The 19,898-nt window shown below is 37.6% G+C and overlaps 1 protein-coding gene and 1 pseudogene across 1 annotated transcript; both read left to right on the top strand.

Annotated features, from left to right (window-relative positions):
• The first annotated feature begins 22 nt into the window (after positions 1-22).
• LOC110709951 (histone H2A-beta, sperm-like) lies at positions 23-948 on the top strand. Its single transcript, XM_021888201.1, has 2 exons — positions 23-238; positions 742-948. The coding sequence occupies exons 1-2, from the start codon at positions 23-25 to the stop codon at positions 946-948; spliced, it is 423 nt and encodes a 140-aa protein (XP_021743893.1).
• A 2,900-nt stretch (positions 949-3,848) lies between these two features.
• LOC110709952 lies at positions 3,849-19,140 on the top strand (annotated as a pseudogene).
• The last annotated feature ends 758 nt before the right edge of the window (positions 19,141-19,898 follow it).

The following is a 19,898-nucleotide window of genomic DNA, read 5'->3' on the forward strand; positions in this document are numbered from 1 at the left end:
TTTTTTTTTTGAACCAACAAAAATGGCTGGCAAATATGGCGCTAAAATAGTCAAGGGCACTGGCGGTAGAGGCAAGCATAAGAGTGGAATCAAGAAGGTTTCTCGGTCTACCAAGGCTGGTCTTCAGTTTCCGGTAGGTCGCATCGGTCGCTTCTTGAAACAGGGTCGTTATGCTCAGAGACTTGGAACTTATTCTCCTGTATACCTTTCTGCTGTCCTTGAGTATCTTGCTGCCGAGGTACCATTTTCTTTCTCTTCTTTCCACATTTTCCTTCATTTTTTTGTAATTCATTTGAATTATTTCTGGTGGTTTGATTTCATTTATTTTTAAAAGTTTTGATTTGAAATTAAGGTGAAAATTCTGATTTTGAATACGTATGATTTTTATTTCTATTTTTACTACAATTGTACTTCAATAATATGTTAATTCCGAGTTTTGGTTATGATATTTTTAAGATGCTTGATTGTTTAATTGAGATGAAACAATGATCAACTTCTGATTGTTAGTTTTAAATTCAAAGTCAAAACCTCTGTTTCAAATTTTCATTTTTTATTTTTTTATTTTTGTTCGACTTCTGATTATTTTGCTTTTATTCCTCTGTATTAATTATTTCATATCTCAAATTCTGATAATTTGATTGTGACGAATGAATGAACGATTGAATTTATAATGTGGACTAATTATTCATGAATATTGTATGTTCAAATTGATGTAAAAATTGGTGAATGGTGAATGAACAGGTTCTGGAATTGGCTGGAAACGCGGCGAGAGACAACAAGAAAAAGAGAATCAAACCAAGGCATATTCAATTAGCTGTTAGGAGTGATGAAGAATTGAACAAACTTTTTGGCTCAGTCACAATTGCAAATGGAGGTGTTATGCCTTATATTCACGGAGCTTTGCTTCCCATGAACACTAGCAAATCTGAGAGCAACAACGGCAAATAGCTGTCTAAATCTAAGTAGTTTTCGGGTTTTTGATTTAGGGTTTTCGAGAATTTGTGGATGATTTGATATGTTTATGGTTGGTAAATATATTAGTAAAATAAAAGTTAGGAGTAAATGAAATTAGAGGGTTTTAGTTGATGTAATGTGTGATGTTTTTGCTTATTTAACAATATGTTTACTAAAAAAAGCGTGCTTGGTACTTCCTAATTACTGCAATTTCTTCCTTCTGTTTTACGGAGTAGATTGTTTTACATTACGAGCTTTTACGTGTTAATTGATAGTAAACCATAAAAAAATACTGGTATTTGCTTTCACTTATTCAAATTTTGTTATAAAATTCTGTTTTTGATACATTTTTGGCTATGTTAATAAGATATACGCATACACTACCGCCTTCCACTACTGGCAGTAACCACATCTGCCAACCTACTCCATGTGCCGCACTCTATTTCCACCTCCCCATGACCAACAATGATTTTACATTGCCTCGTTGGTTTTTTTAACACATAATTACATAGATTTTGTTTTGGTGGTGGTATGTCACAATAAGGACAACTTTTGCACATCTCTTTTGCTATCAAGTTAGCTCCTTTTATTGTTGCAGCACTTGGAATCTTTGTGGAGTATTACTTCTTGCTACTTGGTTTCTCTTTTGAGAATTGATTAATTTCAAGCGATGGGATTTAATCTTTTCTTGCGCAATTTTATTTGTTTTTCTTCAACTGTGATTTCACGTAGTAGTGTAGTGTCTTCTCCCCGATGATGGTTTGATCCCTTAACTTATTCTCTGGATGTGCAACTTGGCCCAAGTATATGCGTGACTCTTCTCTTTCGGCCTAAAAGCGCATATCTCTACTATACGTAGGTCGTGGTTGTTGCTTCTCATCGTCATCACCAGCACACGTCTACTACTTCTCTTTTGATCATGGGTTACTATACTATCCTTACCGTTCGATGCGTGATTCAGATCCAGTCTGAGCATCCGATTTTCTCCCGCTCTGACTGCGGGAGTGTAATAGAGAATATTCATAGAATATTCTCATCCTAGGTTTAGGATATATTTTGTATAAGATTATCTTTGATATCTGTACATATCTTATAGTTACCTAATATGATTAGGTTTCTCATTGTAACCCTATAAATATTGATCAATGGAAATTACTCTAATCAAGGAGTTTTATATTATCTAACATGGTATCAGAGCCAGCGTGACATATAGGTCACGGGTTCGAATCTCATCCACCCCCACTTTCAAGTGGAATATTAAGCGCTGGGTATGAGGAGGGCCCATGCTGCATCCACACTTCTAGCCCAAACGGACTTTCGTGTGAGGGGGCGTGATAGAGTATAAAACATATCCTGGGCCTCAACTATTAGTTTAAGCTTTTGGTTGAGGCCCAGGAATATGTTTTATACTCTATCACATCTATCAGAAATCTGAGACTCAACTCGTCATTATCTAGTTCTAATTGCAGGTAAACTTTATCTTTACCTGTTGTTTTTTCATGTAGCACAAAAGGTCTAAATGGCAAATGTTTTATGTAGCACGGAAATGGCAGGGTTTGAAAACAGCTTATGGGGAAGCCTTTTTTTGAAACTCAGGTCTTTGAAGTTAAGGTTCCATGCTCCCTAGCTTCTTGTTACATAACCATTCATTCCTTGATTAATGATTTAATGAAGTAATTACCAGTTTCCCTGCTATCAAAAAACTTGCATAAAGTAATGTCTTAGAAGTTTTGTCGATTGAAATAGTTAAAACTTCTACAGTATCAATGAAAAAATGAAAAAGCATATTAAGGTGAATTGGAGAGTTTTTCAATTGCAAGGGAGTTATTTTCATAGAAGCTTTTATGATGTATTGGGGATTCATTAATCTAATGTCATTTTGCATAGTAATGTGTGTCCATCTCTATTGCCGCATTTTCATCATAAACTTTACTTATAAGCCGCATTTTCATCATCCGGATTGTTTGAAAAAAAAGCGCAATGTAGGATAGCTCACATGTGAGTTTTTGGTAAGTACATACATGTCTTAAGTTCATTAAAATTTACTTATAAATTATAATTAGGGTCAATTGTCAGAAATTACGTGTCTGGATTAGGATCATTAGTTATCTACCAGTGTGAGAAGGATTGCAAGTACATACGTGTCTGAGATTTGGATTAGTCAAATTTAATGAATGGTTTAGATTTGATTTATTATATTGACTACAATTTTAATGTAATCATTTGAAAAGTATCCTGTATATTAAGGTAATTAGTAATTTACATACGTGTCTTATGACCATTGATAGGTACATACGTGTCTTAAGACCACTGGTATGTACACATGTGTCTTAGGACAATTGGTTTTTATCAATGAAAGAAATCAAGAAGTATATGTAATAATGTTTTTATCAATGAAAGAAATCAAGAAGTATATGTAATAATGCTTTATCATTGAAAGAAATCAAGAAGTATATGTAATAAAGATTTTTTTCAATGAAAGACATCAAAAAGTATATGTAATAATATAATTACATATCTCAAGATAGGGTAGATTATATTATATATTGCCCAAAACAATATTCATTTATTTTTGGTACCTACAAGAGGTTTAGCAAAAGAATCTTTGGTTAGTAAGTGAAGTTCACAAACAAAGGCTACAAAGTTATAATATACATTTGATGTCATTATCTACTGATTAGATCTCCTTCAATTTTGTTTTGTTAATATTCTTAATCTTCGACAGCTTATCTATCCACATTAAGACAAATTCTACACATTATTGACTAATTGTTTACTATCAATTTGTTATTAATACAAACTAGCATTTGCATGGTATATAACTCTTTGCAGGAGTCACTTGTTAGTTCACTCTGCTTATCGTCTAAAGCCGGTTGTAATAGTTATTTCGCAAAATGACTATTGAACATGACGAAGAAATTGGTGCAAGAGAGGCTATGCAAGATGCTAAGGAGCCATTAATCGAGCATCGAAAGATCAATGGCCTCGAAAACAAGTCTTCTTCTCAAGGCAATGGTGATAAAGGGTCAAATTTAGTTGTTTTTATTAGTACTATGGTTGCTGTCATGGGCTCCTTTGAGTTTGGTTCTTGTGTAAGTTCATTTAGTTCTTATGATTTAATCACTTACTGTTAATTAAATCTGTGTTTGAAAGTAAAAAATGCTTGTTATTTTTTATAGGTTGGATATACAGCACCTACTCAAACATCTATAATTAAGGACCTCAACTTATAAGTGGCAGAGGTGAGTGCAGTTTAATAATCTTAAGCTAATTATACTTTCGCATTCATAAATTATTTTGTGGCATGATCTGATATGAGATGGTTTCATAATAACTTACCATTAGACGACACATGATAAATTTTCCCCTTTTTTTTAATATAAAAATCAGTTCATCTTGTATGAGCGTGGGCCATAATAATTTGTCGTGAGATCAAAACAATTTTGTTCACTCTAGGATGAATTGATTTTTTGAGTATTTTTTATTATTTCGTGATAAAATATTACAGTAAGACTTGCTTAGGAATACCTTTTAATATTTCGGGATAATTATTATGACTCAACTCCACCTAAGACTTTATATATCTTGTTGGACAGTGATCAGCGAACACAGATTAGAGAGCCTAATGCAAAAGCCTGAGAGCCAAAAATCTACACGTATCTTTTATATGAAGAAAATAATCATGCATTTAATTTAGGCCCTGTTTGATTCACCTTAATTTTGCTGAACTGAACTTAATTTTACTGAACTGAACTTAATTTTACTGAACTTAAATTATTTTTACTGAAGTGAAATTATTTTTACTGAAGTGAAATTATAATTCTTCTTTAAGAAAACTGAATTTTACTGAAGTGAACTTATTTTTACTGAACTGAAATTATTTTTACTGAACTGAAATTAATTTTACTGATCTGAACTTATTTTTACTGAACTGAAATTGTTTTTACTTAATATTATTTTTTTAAGGTGAATCAAACAAGGCTTTAGTCCAAGAAGATAAATTTCTGATTTGATGTTAATGTAAAATATGCATTGTACTAATGATCTCTTTCCAGCTGGGGTAGTTACATTTTCTTGATTCTTTTCACATAACCTTTTGATTCTGATTTATTTCAATAATAACACCAAATTCACCACTCACCAAGCCACCATCATCAACCAGATAGATTGTAGTGGTGGTGTTTTGGAGAATCGCAATTTCCATTATACATCTGGGTGTACCTAGCTCTAGGGACACCCAAGGTTAGATTTTGATCATACGTAGTATGTAAATTTGGAGCTAGCTAAACAAGAGAGCTACGAGCAAAAAATAGCCTTGGTTGTACCTAGATCGGTGTATAATGATCACTTTCGAAAGAATTTAAGTCATTCATAACAATGTACCACATAAAGGCTAGTTCAAAATGCACATATAGTACCAAACTACCAACAGAAGCTTTTCCAATGTCTAATGTCATTGTAGCCATTGCAATAAAAAGATCTACAACACTGATGAATGATAGATATATTGAATTTAAGGATTTAGAGTTTTTAGACCTCTCACTGTAATACTACCTCCTTTACACATTATTTGCAACGATTTGACATAAAGTGTGAGTAGAAAATGTCTAATCGTTGCAAATATTATGTTATGGAGGAGGTAATATAAAGCTGATGCCTTTGTAATTTTGTAAAATATGTCACCAAATGTTTGGAGTGAAAATTAGGAGCAAACCAAGTTGGTTCAACCAATTTGGAGTCATGGAAATAGTGCCATAAGTTTTATAAGTAAAGTCATGTACTTGACTTTGAACAAGCCTTAGAAGTCTTATCAGTTACTACATGGACTGAGACTGAGAATAGACTTTCATGTGTCATTCATGAAATTTTCCTCTGCTGCACCTTTCAGTTTTCGTTGTTTGGTTCTATTTTGAGCATTGGAGCTGTGCTTGGTGCAACCACCAGTGGACGTATTGCTGATCACTTTGGCCGAAAAGGGGTAACAAACATTCTGATGCCTACAATTGAAATGAAATTCTGCATCATCTTTGACTATCAAATACTTGATTTGTTGTGTTTAAATAAAAACAGGCTTTAGCTATGTCAACTGTTTCATGCATTATAGGATGGGTTGCAATTTACTTCTCTCAGGTAAGTGCACTCTTTATCATTTTATCTCCAATAATATTAGCTACTTTGCAATGAGATCAATTTTGCAGACTGATCACACTGCATTCTACTCATTTTTTTGATATCTTAGGAGGCAATTTCACTTGACATTGGAAGGTTTCTCACTGGCTATGGTATTGGAGTTTCCTCTTATGTGGTATGTTTTCGGCTTTTGCAAAATTGTATTGTTTTGTATAATCCCCTGTCAATATAGAGTCATATCAGCATAGTATTGATGTTATTTATATTATTAGGTACCTATATACATAGGTGAAATCGCACCCAAAAATCTCCGTGGAGGTTTAGGCACACTGAATCAGGTATGTTAACATGGCCTAATCACTATTTAAGCTGCATAATGTGAAAAAGGAATGCAGGAATTGATTCATAGTGCTTATTTTTGCAGCTTATGATTGTGACTGGAGCTTCAACTGCTTGTTTTGTTGGAACAATTGTTACCTGGCGAGTGCTAGCACTAACAGGTTATTTTTCCTCTATAACATACTCATTGAAGTGTATGAAATTATGAATAGTACTGATTTTGACAAATTGAAAAGCCTCACTGATATATTAGCCTTTTCTTTTGCTTCCCTATTTTTGGCACTCTGAAGGAATCACACCGTGTATCATTCTTTTGGCCGGTCTCATTTACATACCAGAATCACCTAGATGGCTGGTAAGATGTGACTGTAACGACTGTCATTGGCTCTAACTGTATGTGCATCTGTACTGAAAAATAAAGTAAAATGCAGGCAAAAGCAGGGAAAATGAAAAGGTTCGAAACTGCACTGAGAATGCTTCAAGGGAAAGATGCTGATATTTCCACTGAAGCATATGAAATTCAGGTGAAATTCTTAATCATAATCACATTATAAGAGCACATTGATGTAAAGTGATTTGAAGAAGTCCTCCAAATAGCTGAATAAGTGATTGATTAACTTTCTTTCATGACAGGAAAACATAGAAACTATAGAACACTTGCCAAAAGTCAGGATGCTGGATCTTTTCCAACAGAGATATAAGCGTTCAGTCACAGTTAGATTCTTAACACCTAGAATTTTCTAATTATGAAAGAAAACCAAAAAGATCTTACTTTGAAGCTTCAACCTGAAGCATATTTTTGACTGCACACAACAGTTTTTAGACATATTTCGTTGATTATCAAGAAAAATAGTCTTTGCTATTTATGTACTTCGTATAATATAGTATCATTTGCATAAAACATCTTTTGGTTTGTAGATTGGGGTTGGACTTATGCTTTTGCAACAACTTGGTGGTGCTAACGGCATGGGATTCTATGCAAGCGAAATGTTTGTTGCTGCAGGTAAGAGAATGGACTTACAATGTGTAAAAATGTTTCTGTTCAATAAGCTCACCAGAGTTTTTCTATTTAGTTATTATTGTTGATTAATTTTTCCAATCACATTATTCAATATCAGGTTTTCCTTCAGGCAAATTCGGAATCATAATGTATGCAAGTATACAGGTATTTTAGATCATTGTATGACTTAGTTTGTGAAAGCTAAGATTGAACACTAGCAAATGAAATTATAAATAAATGGTTTCTTATGCAGATACGGAGATACCTATAACAGCAATTGGTGCAGTGCTGATGGACAGAAGCGGACGTAATCCTCTCTTGTTGGTAAGTTCAATCTTTGCAACATTCTTCATACCGGAGCACTCAGATTATAACTCGAATTGCAGGTTTCATCTGCAGGAACATTTTTTGGATGCTTTTTGGTAGGATCAGCATTTTTAGCTAAGGTATTTCATACATCCATAAAACACCTACACATTTTTCTCCTACATTACATGATTGTATTATAGAGTGTTATTGATTCTAATCATTCTGAGGTATTATTGTGATACAGCGCTTTGGATTTTTCGTGACAGAGGCTCCGTATCTAATCCTAGGAGGAGCATTGGTAAGCCATCTAATCTAATATGATATGTCATGTTGCTGCTGTTTCTCTGATACTTTTTAATAATCTGCAATTCTCTCAGCTGTACATCGGCTCATTCTCTATTGGAGCTGGAGCGATTCCATGGGTTATGATGGCAGAGGTACAACTATAATTCAAAACTTAACTGTTAAAGGATCAACTCAACCAAAAACTTAAGCTGATGGTTGAAGCCTAGGAACATGTTTTATACTTTATCACACACCCACTCTGCTAATATTATGTTAAATGATCAACTCAACCAAAAGCTTAAGTGGATGGTTAACCCAAGAATATGTTTTATACTATCATTAACATCCTTTGATGCCTTTACTTAACGACTGTACACAGTGGCGGACTTGGGCTTAGACCTGGTGGGTCAAGTGACTCACCAGGCCCAAAAAAAAATTTTAAGTTATTTTTTGAAAAAAAAAAAGAAAAAAAAAACTGACATTAGCTTCCCGAAATCCCGAGTTTTTGTCTTCTTCAAACAATCAAACCCTAGCCTTCTTCTCTTCGCCTCTTCGCCTCATCTCCATTCTTCAGTTCGCCTCTTCGCTTCGTCCCAGCCAGGCAACCACCGTTCTCTTCGCCTGGTGGTCGGTGGTCGTGGACTCCGTCCTCTTCGTGGCTTCTCGCATAATCGCATTTCGAAATCGCTACTCGCTAGTAAGTTGATTTCTAATTTTTATTTTTAATTTCTAATCTTCAATTTAATTCAGTCTAATTAGTTAATTTTATTAAACTTTGGTTTAAACTTTGGTTGATTTGTTAATTTGTAGTTGGCTGTGCTGCTGAATTTGCTGAATTGCTGTCTTGCTGAGTGCCTGAGACTTGAGTGCTGCCGACTGCCGTGCTGCGGTGCTGGCCGACCGGCCGTGGCCCTACTGCAGTGCTGCTCCGCCTGCTCCGCTGTTCGCCTCCGCCTAGCAAGGTAGGTAATCAACTAATCATCAATTGATTCTTTTTTTTTTTTTTTGTGAATTTTTGATCAAATTTGCATTACTTGTCTCTTGAACTTATGTGAAATCTGTTTTGTGTAATTGTGTTTTGTGTAATATATTTATGTGATTATGTCATTATGTGAAATTGCTTGATTTAGTTGAATATTTATTCAAATAATTTTTCTGGGGAATATTGTTTGATTTAGTTCAATATTTATTCAAATTTCAGAATGAAGAGAAAACGTACTCCAAATGAAATGCAAAACATTACTAGCTTCTTTGCTAAAAAGAATCCTACTCCAACTTCTCTTCCACATCCAACACAAAATGAACAAACTATAACTCCACCTCAAGAAAGTGAACAACTTTCATCTCCATCTCATTATTCAACTCAAAATTCCCCTCAAAATGAACAAGGCCAATGTTCTCCTAATGCCCCAATCTTTGGTGAAAGATTAAGTGAACATGAATTTGCTAATCTTCCACAAGATCCAGGAAAGAGGAGAAAAATGAGTCAATTTCATAAAGATGATAGAGATTTAGTGAGAAGAATTTACATTCAAAGAAAGCCTTGTCAGCCCAAAGACTACATTTCCTCAAACTTCTATTTTTGGCAAAAATCGTCGCTTTTGTGCTAAGTGGTTTGATACTTGGACTTGGCTTGAGTATAGTGTGGAAAAGGATGCTGCCTATTGTTTCCCTTGTTATCTATTCAAGGATGAAAATGCCTTTGGAGGTGATGCTTTTGTTAGTGATGGTTTCAAATCATGGAATCGATCGGATTTAATAAGAAAACATGTCGGTAAACACTTGAGTGCACATAATAATGCTGTTTTAGCTATGGATTTGTTCAAGAAACAAAATTCAAGCATCACACAAGCCTTGACAAAACAACCCGCTGAGAGTACAAATGCATATAGGAAGCGACTTGAAGCTTCAATTGAATCTATCCAATGGCTTTTACTCCAAGGGTTGCTTTTAGTACTATTATTTGGTTGTTCGGTAATTTTTTTTTTTTTACATACTTGATTATCGATTGTGACCTACAGTCGGAAATTCCTGGGTCCGCCACTGACTGTACATGAAGGCGCCTTTCTGCAACTTTCGAGCTGCATTTTAATCACCTTGTGTAAATGTCTCAAAACTGAGATAAGAAAATGTATAACTGATTAACATGTGGCTTAACATCCAAAAACTCTTAAGTTAGATTATACATATAACAAAGGTTTGTAAGCAAAATAATATGCAAAATGGTTTATGTATCTACCCTTTTGCTTCAAACTTTGCTTTGAGTTGGATGTTTAGCCACTTATGAATAACTTTGTGGATTCATCGTTCGAGCCCTAATCTAAATGATTTCGGTTAAGCTAATGCTTATGCTAATCCTTGCAGATTTTCCCAATAAATGTGAAGGGGGTAGCAGGAGGTCTGGTCAATTTGGTGCACTGGTTTTGTGCATGGGCAGTTTCCTACACTTTTAATTTCTTCTTTAATTACAGTGCTGCAGGTATTTTTTTTTTTTTTTCTTTTATGCTTAAAATTAATTATGGACTATACATTAGGTGGGAAAATATAAGTTTATTTATTTATTTATTTATTCATTTCAGGCACCTTTTATTTCTATGCAGCAGCTTGTGCCCTTAATGTCCTCTTTGTGGCAAAATTAGTGCCAGAAACAAAGGGAAAGACTCTAGAAGACATTCAAGTCACAATCAACCAAATAAAATAATAATTCATGTTTACTTTTTTATTTTACATGTTTTTTAAATTTGAAACTTTTTTTTTAATGGTTGAGATGTTTTAGAAATTTAATAAAGGATGAAAGATTTTGCAATTTTTTTTCGTACATATGACAAATTTTGAGATAAATAGAGAAGCTTTAAATCTGGAGAGTGTAGAAGCAACAATAAGGCCCCCACTTTCACCTTTATTGAAATAAAATGTTGTCAATTAAAATATTTTTTAGAACAAGTAATATTCTTTGGTGTTATTGATTTTTTTTTCAGTAAATTTTATTCAGTTCAGTTCAGCTCCTAATTTCATTCTCTTATAAAGTATTCATTTCAGTTCAACTCAATCAATGAGAACAGGTCTGTATATTTACTTAACTACTAATTAAACCTTAATTTGCTAGTAAGCACAATTATAGTTAAGTTTTTTTTTTTTCTTTTCTTTTGTGTTCTACCCGATTCACCCTTTTTGGGGCTAATCCAGATTCGGGGATCAATTCCCCCCCCACCCCCCCAATTGTTGTTGTGGGGGATCGAACACGGGTTCTCTCTACCAAGTGTAGTCCCAATTACCATTCAATGCGTTTCTGGCATGCGGCAGGGTGCCAAATCAACAAATGACAAAGTAACCCCCGGACAAAGTAACCCCAAGACAAAAGTAATCCCTGACTGACTTAGTAATCCTTGACCAAGTAACCCTTAACCGACCTAGTAACCCCTAACCGACCTAGTAACCCTTAGTAACCCCTGACCGCCGACCTAGTAACCCAAAGTAACCCCTAACCGACCTAGTTTCCCCAAGTAACCCTTGATCGCCGACCTAGTAACCCCTGATCGCCGACTTAGTAACCCCTGACAGGACCACCTAGTAACCCCTGATAGGATCTAGTAACCCCTTATCCACCACCAACAAAAAACTACCACTAACAACCACCACCAACGAACCACTACCAACCTAAACGCCTTGCCACTAGCCCCTAACCCACAAACTAACCTCGATCCAACTAAACCATTAAAAAAAATCAAATCGAACAAATACCTTAAAATGTTAACAATGGTTTTGAATATCACTTCAAATATAGCTAAAAAGGCCAAATTCGACCACGGAAATTTTAGATCTAGAGTTTTCATGGCTGAATTTGGCCTTAAAAACCGTTTTCCGGCGACGGAGTCACCAAACCACCACTACCCTCCCAGCGAAACCTCTACCTCTACCTCCGACGAACGAATCACCGATGAACGAACCATGAAGACGACTATTGATGATGACGGTTGCGAAATTTGTGTACGTTCTCTGAGAAAATGAGATGAAAGTTCGGGCTTGAAGAAGAAGAAAAGAGGAGAGAGAAGGGAGAGAAAAAGAATTTAAAAAAAATAAAATTGTGACTGGTCACACGGTGTAGCCAGCCACATATAAAACTTTGTGATTACCATTACACCAATTATAGCTAGTTTTAAGTTGATGACAAACAAGCTTATTAAGACACAAGAATTAGACAGAATTTGTGTTAGATGCAATAAAGCTTCCAATTTAAAATTATTTCCTAATACGCTGTATTTTGTGCAATACATCACATATCTCTAAAAATATAAAAATTACTCCATGTTCAAAGCTTTTTTTTTTCCAAAGTATTTCTTTTAGAATTGGTAATCTGTAGTAAATTTTTACACACTTATGAAAAGTTTAATGTAGTACTTTTATGTTAATTTTTTTTCATCAACCATAGACATGCATTATGCATATTCATTCATATTTTGCAAATGCATGTTCTTCTCATTTCTTAACAATATGACATATAATTTGATTAATTTCATTAACATTATCGTCAATATGTCATCTACTAGACTACTATTGTCCATCTACTATTGCCTATCAAATGGACTTGTACTTAACATAAGATTGAGACGTTGATGATCAGAAGTCCCGATCATATGATATTACCACCTTTTGACTAGTTATAGCTAGTGGGTTGGGCCATGTTAAGTTTTCTTAGGAAGCCCATTTAAATGTGTTGGGTTAAGGTGGCCTAAATTCTATATGCCCAATAAATCATATCTATAAGCCCAAGAAATTGATGGAAAATTGTGAAAAAACGTAGAATTGGTAAATGTTCATGAAAATTCTTGATTTATGTGACAATTTAAATAGCAACTGTGTAAAATTTTTCACACACTTCTTCCACCTCCTTACGTCAATTATAAATAGTGGCGTTAGGCGTCATTTAGGAGCAAGTATCCATCTACATAATCCTCCAAATATTCCACTGTTATATATTCTATGAGTGTCCCTCCATACATATCACATTATACACATGTCCACTTCAAATATCTAAAATATCCTTCTTTGAATTCTATCTTATAATTTAATGCTTTCAATGCTTATTTAATACAATTTGTTGTATATGTTTTAAAATGCATATACACGTACATAGACTTAGTTTTAATATAGACAACAACTAATATTATGCTTAGTTCTCCTTATTTTTTGTTTATTTGATCTGTTCATAACATATATTTTTTGATCTGATCTGATTGTATAATTAACTAAATGATGTCCTTTTATGTGCGCTAATTCATAAGGATACAAATATTATAGATGAGTTTTCTTTTCTTTTTTCTTTTTAAAGAAAAAATGGGTCTTATTAAATTTGTATTGATGTTTGTTTTTTTAAGTATGTAAATAGAAAAACTTATTTTATTTGCAATCGATATGATATGACTTCAAATTTTCTTTTTTCTAATCTAATCCGAAATAAGTAATAAAATACTTAGATAAGACATGTTATACGTAACTTAAGACATTACAAAAATTTAACTGTCCATTAATAATAATCTTCTTGAAAGCTTGACTTTACATATAATACTAGTTCATTGAATTAGAAGTCACAACTATTATTATTATTTTTTTTTTACAGATTATTAATGTTGTTTAATTTTTTTTTTTTGAGGGGAAGCCGAGCTAATGCATTAATCAATCAATGGACAATTTGTCCGAGAGTACATAAGGGGAGATCATTACAGGACAATGATTCACCCATATCTGTTCAACACCAAATGGCATTAGCTTAGCAAGGTGATGGGCTACAATGTTGCCATCCCTTCTAACATGAGACCAAAGAAAAGACATAAAAGCACTACTAATCGACAGAATATCCTCCAACACTACATCAAAAATCTGATAAATAAACTAAGGCTTTTGTTAGACGATTGATGAGGACTTGATTATCAGACTCGAGAATAATATTATCATACCCATACCTCTTAGCTAGCTTCACAGCGAGAAGCATAGCCTTCCCTTCAGCGATCTCAGGGGGCCACCAAGCTCGGACTCTGCGCGTAGCAGCAAATAACACGTTCCCTTCACTATCACGAGCAATAACTCCCATACCCACCCAGCCTTCCTCGCTCAAAGATGCGTCTGAGTTAAGCTTAATGATCCCATCTGGTGGAGGGTTCCATTTGTTGCTGCTGGATTGCGATTTTGCTGCTGAAATGGCATACACCTTCTTGCTATATAGTCCGTGCTCTTCTACTGCTTTGTGGACTCGTGCAAGTAGTACTTCATTAGGGGTGATTTTACCACTAAAAACTTTATCGTTCCTTTCCATCCAAATTACCCAAGCAAGAATAACAGCCCTTTGCTTAACCTTCCCCCCTAGCTCACCCCAACGCACCAGAACATCACACATTGTTTCCCCTTCCTGTAGCACAGCAACACCACACGCGCTCTCTGCCCAAAGATCCTGTACACGCACACAATGAAATATAGCATGGGCAGCAGTTTCTTCCTCCTCTCCACACCACGGACAACTAGCAACATCAATCATATGACGGTATTTCAAAAGGCTCTTAGATGGCAGCGTATTTGTACACAAACGCCACAGAAAGTGTCGGACTTTTGATGAAGCCTCGAGTCCCCATAAAGCAACCCACACCTGATGAAATTGATCAAAATTACATCCAGTACCAAGCATGTAAGATGTTTTCGTTGAGTACATACCATCATTCGAAAAAGCCCAAGTGATAGTGTCCTTCGAAGCTTGTGAACCCAGAGGGATTGAAAGAATGCACTCAGTATCTCTGTCATTAAAATTAGAGGAGATAATCTCCTAATTCCACTTCATCCTAGAGAAATCAATAAGATCATTCACAGTGTTCAATCCATCTACTTCCGGACTTGTAACAAATTTGCCCTCATCATCTGCAACCCACAAGTCTCTCCATATATTAACCATGGTACCATTGCCAATACGCCAAATTAACCCTTCTTTCAACAATGCCTTAGCACTCCATATGCTATTCCAAGAATAAATCCCAGAAGTGCCCAAGTACGAATTAATAAAGGAGCTGTTAGGGTAGTATTTAGCTTGCATCACTCTACTAAGGAGAGAGTCCTCTTTGTGAACGAGCCTCCAGGCTTGTTTCCCTAGCAAGGCAACATTGAACACTTCTAGATCTTTAAACCCCATAACCCCAAAACATTTTGGCGTGCACATAAAGTCCCATGACTTCTAGTGAATTTTCCTTTGAGAACCCGAACCCCAAAATTTTTTGACATGGCCGAACGAATTCTTTGAATCATAGAAGAAGGAAATCTATAAACTCCCATTAAATATGTCGGGATCGCTTGGATCACTGCTTTCAATAAAACTTCCTTTCCGGCCCTCGAGAGTAATTTTTCTTTCCAACCCATCAACTGTTTCTAAATTCTGTCAAGTAGCGCTCCAAAAATGGCTTTCTTTGATCTCCCTACTATCGTAGGGATTCCCAAATATTTGCTATGACGATCAACCATACGTATATTAAGAACCCCTATAAGCTCCTCTTGCTTCTCCACACTTACCCCTCTACTGAACGACACTTTCGACTTTTCAAAATTAATTTTCTGATCACCAGATGCTACTTCATATTGGTTGAGAATATCAACTATAACTTCACATTCCTGCCGAGTCGCTCGAGTGAAAAGAAAACTGTCATCTGCAAACAAAAGGTGAGAGATAGCAGGGCCACTCCTACTTGCTTTAACCCCATGGAGCTCACCAATTCGAACATTATTCTGTAACATATGGGAAAAAGCATCAGCAACCAAAATAAAAAGGTAGGGAGAGAGTGGATCTCCTTGCCTCAAACCCTGGGTTGGGGTAACCTTCCCACATACACTCCCATTGATTATAAAGGAGTATGTTACCGACGTCATACAATGCATCACCAAGTTGACCCATCTACCGTCAAATCCCATAGTGAGGAGAAGCTTTCTCAAAAAATCCCATTCAACCCTATCATAAGCCTTACTCATGTCAAGTTTCAAAGCAATCAACCCTTTCCTGCTCTGGCTCCTATTTCTCATAGTATGAAACAATTCTAAGGCAATAAGAGCATTATCAGTTATCAATCGACCTGGAACAAAAGCACTTTGATTTTCTGTAATAACATTCGGCAGGATAGACTTCAAACGGATAACAATAACCTTGAAACTAATTTTAAAAGCACATTACACAGACTTATAGGGCGGTACTCTGACAAACTAGTAGGTGATTTCACTTTCGGAATAAGAGCTATGTTAGTGTTGTTCACATGGTCCAGAGTAGAGATGCCACATAAAACATTACGAACAAAATTTAAAACATCATCACCTATAATGTGCCAAAATTTATGATAGAAGATAGCATGCATCCCGTTCGGGCCAGGGGCTTTGCACGGGTGCATCTGAAGAAGGGCCGCATAGACCTCGTCTTTTGTGTATGGCCGTAGAAGATCTGCATTGTCAGCCTCCATTATGACTGGTTTAACATGCTGTAGAACCTTTTGAATATTGTCTACTGAGGGGTCTGAAGAGGTGAATAAGTTCGAATAAAATCCACTAACAATCCCTTCAAAGAGCTCGTCCTCTTCTTGCCACATTCCATCTCCATCATACAATCCTTCGATCGTGTTACGTTTTCTTCGTTGTGATGCCTTGTGATGGTAGTAACTCGTGTTCTTATCGCCATCCCTAACCTCAAGTACTCGGGATCTTAAGAACCATAAGCTTCATGCTTTCGATACAAATCATCTAATTTTTGCTCAAGTTCCATACTCCTCTCGCAAGTTTCAGTTGTAACACGGTCATGTTGAACCTCTTTTAGGGCTGCCTCAACTTCCTCAATTTGCTTCCCCAAATCATCAAATTTCTCTTTGCTCCAAGTACTCAACACACTACCCGTAGCCCCAAGCTTCCCAACTACGTCCCTGCCCTCTACGGAGTGCCAAGCTTTCCTCACTTCCACCTCGCATGACTCATCAAAAAGCCATGCCGTTTCGAACCTGAAAGTCTTGGTTCGTTTGCGCCTTTTTCGAGCTTTAGGAGTTAAACGCAAGACTATAGGTGCATGGTCAGAGCTAAACTTCATCAAGTTTTCAACAGAGGCACGAGGATAAATATTTTCCCAAGAAGATGAGGCAATGAACCTGTCAATTCTCTCTCGAACTCGAGTTCTCACCGTCTTCCCACGCTCCTAAGTCCACCATTGGCCTTTGTAACCAAGATCTCGAAGCTCACATGTATCAAGTACATCCCTAAACCCTTGTTTCTCCTTCCTTTCTCGGTCCACCCCTCCCTCAATCTCATCAGAAGATAAAATTTCATTAAAATCCCCACCCAACACAACTGGACAGTCTGCCTCCTCACAAAGGTGTCGAATTAAGTTCCAAGTTTGGTGCTACTTTCCGGACTCCGGCCATCCATACACACCAACAAATCTCCACCTTGTCCTCCCTTAATCACATCCCCACATATATGGTTCTGAGAAAAAGAAATAATTTTAAAATCCACGACATCATCATTCCAAAACATACATAAACCTTCTGCTTTCCCCCTACTAGAAACTCCAAAAGCACTACTATAGCCAATTCCGACTTTAATTCCTTCCACTGCTTCCTTACTAATTTTAGTCTCCGAAAGGAAAACTAAATCCGGGCTAATAGTTCTACTCCATTTACAAAGTCTTTGAACTGTCCAAGGGTTGCCCACACCCCAACAGTTGCAGCATAAAAAAGTCATTGCAATCGACGAGGTTGGAACTCGCCAACCTCCGTCGTAAAAACAGTCGACATAGGTGAAAGGGAACTGTTTCGGGGTTTTCTGATGTCTTGCGGGAGAGTTACAATTCCGAGACTGGAACCGGACTCCTGTACCTGCAAAACAGCGGAGACTCCTGGTGGTGGGAGCTCCGCCTCCAACGGTCAAGTTAGTACTTGATTAAGGAGTAATTAATGCGGAAATTAAAGTGATTGGGTCTCTCTAGGTGAGAGTGTTTAATGTGTGTAATCTGCGTTGTTCGCGTCCTCTCCCTTAATGAGGATTAAGGGAGGTATTTATAACCTCGGCAAACGTGCCAATCTAGGTTTAGGTTAACCTTGGGCTGATTGGGCTTCCCTCGGAAGTTGGGCCTAGGTGACCGGCTTCTCCATTAGGCATGGAGTATGCCACGTGTCATGACATAATAAGTCCAGGGTGGACGAATAAGCGTGTGCCACGTGGCAAGCCCTGAGAGGTCCAACTGGGGGACACTTGGCAGGACCTGATTGGCCCACGTGGCGCATTCCGATTGGTGGGAGCAAAATCCCCTAATCATTTGCCCCTAACAGGTGGCACGTGACTGGTCACGTGTTACCTGTGACAGGTATCGCCCTGTAACAGGCGACGACCTGCTACAGGTGTCACTCGGCGATAGGCCGAGAGATTCTCCCGCCAAAATTTTAAATTCTGGAAGTGACCCTTCGCCTTCTCACTTCGCCTATATAAAGGAGTGTTGACTTCGGTCATTTTCACACTTGAAAACTTTGTGAGAGAACATTCGGACCCCTGAACTTGCTCTGACATTTTGGACCCTTTCTGCCTACCGCCTGCTCTGACAAGCTGACTGCAAAGGATTTTCAGAACTTCATCAATCGTCACTCGTTCAGGTAACCGTCGGTTCTCTTACTCTTAATTTTCTCTTTACTTTATTCTTTTTTGAAATGGCACCACGGAAGCACACGACACGACCTAGGTTAGTGATCAGCCGGTCACCGGGGACGGCTGAATCTAGGACTAGGAGTGCCGCCTGCCCTTTTCTGGACCCATCTTTTCCCTTTATACAAAGTCCGACTGTATCTGTGTCTATGCAGAGCATGATGGCCAGAACAAAAAAGACTGCCAGGATCTCAAACTCAGACGGCTCCTCCCACAGGGTGCCGATTAGTGAAACATCTGACCAGGCGCCAGATGTGGAAGTGAAACAAAGCGGCTTGAAAGCCGGAAGTTCTGAGGGAGGAGTCAAAGTGACCCCTTCCCATTTTACAGTTGACAATTCTACATTCTCTCCTGCTCCTTTTAAAGGAGAGGAGGCGGGCCCCTCCGGGAGAGGGGAGAAGTCGTCCTCTTCGGACTCGTCAGAGGACGATTCCGAGTCTAGCTCTTCTGGCCATGCTTCTCTAGACACAGAAGAGAAAAACAGTCGCCTACAAGAGGCGAGGCTTTCTCACGCAGTTGAGAAGGGGGACGATTGGGCGGAGCCATCCGCCTCTCACCGAGAGCAAAATACCCCCTACTACTGCACGGTACCTCGGGGCCGGATCACGGCCATGCAAGAGAAAGTGGAGAGCTTTATCGCAAACCACACAATGGGCCCCGACTTTTTAGTGTTCGTGCCGGATCCAGAAGACACAGTCGTCTGGCCGGCTGGTACCAGTTATGATGGCGCCTGCTTTGGCTGCTACGAGGCGGCCATCAAGGCTGGGCTGCGCTTCCCACTACATCCGGCTGTTCAGCGGATCTTGGATGGGTATGAGTTGGGGTTATGGCAGTTAGCCCCGAACTCCTGGGTCAACGTACTCGGCTATGTGGCCGGGTGCGAACTGCACGGGGTGGAGCCGAACTTCGAGGCTTTCGCCCACATGAACTACCTCAGCCGGACCCCTAAGGCAGGCGGTACCGGCTGGTATCAATTGACGAGCCACAGGGGCTACCTCATGACGAGAGGTAAAGCAAACAAATGGAAGGACTGGCGGAGCACCTTCCTTATCATTGAGAGTTCAGAAACAGAGCTGAACAAGCGCTTCAACAGGTGGAACAGGAATCCACCCCTTCTTGCAGGCGGCCGCAGCATGCCGCCTGTTCCCCCCAAGGCTAAGAAAGAGATCCTAGATAAAGGACTCTT

The sequence above is a fragment of the Chenopodium quinoa genome, unplaced genomic scaffold, assembly GCF_001683475.1.
Source record: "Chenopodium quinoa cultivar QQ74 unplaced genomic scaffold, ASM168347v1, whole genome shotgun sequence".
Taxonomy (NCBI): Eukaryota; Viridiplantae; Streptophyta; class Magnoliopsida; order Caryophyllales; family Amaranthaceae; genus Chenopodium; species Chenopodium quinoa.

Excerpts from the sequence above, each read along its gene's own strand:
- LOC110709951 (XM_021888201.1), top strand. The coding sequence starts at position 23 with ATGGCTGGCAAATATGGCGCTAAAATAGTCAAGGGCACTGGCGGTAGA. Across the intron at positions 239-741 it reads TTGAGTATCTTGCTGCCGAG|GTTCTGGAATTGGCTGGAAA; the intron begins GTACCATTTTCT and ends GTGAATGAACAG.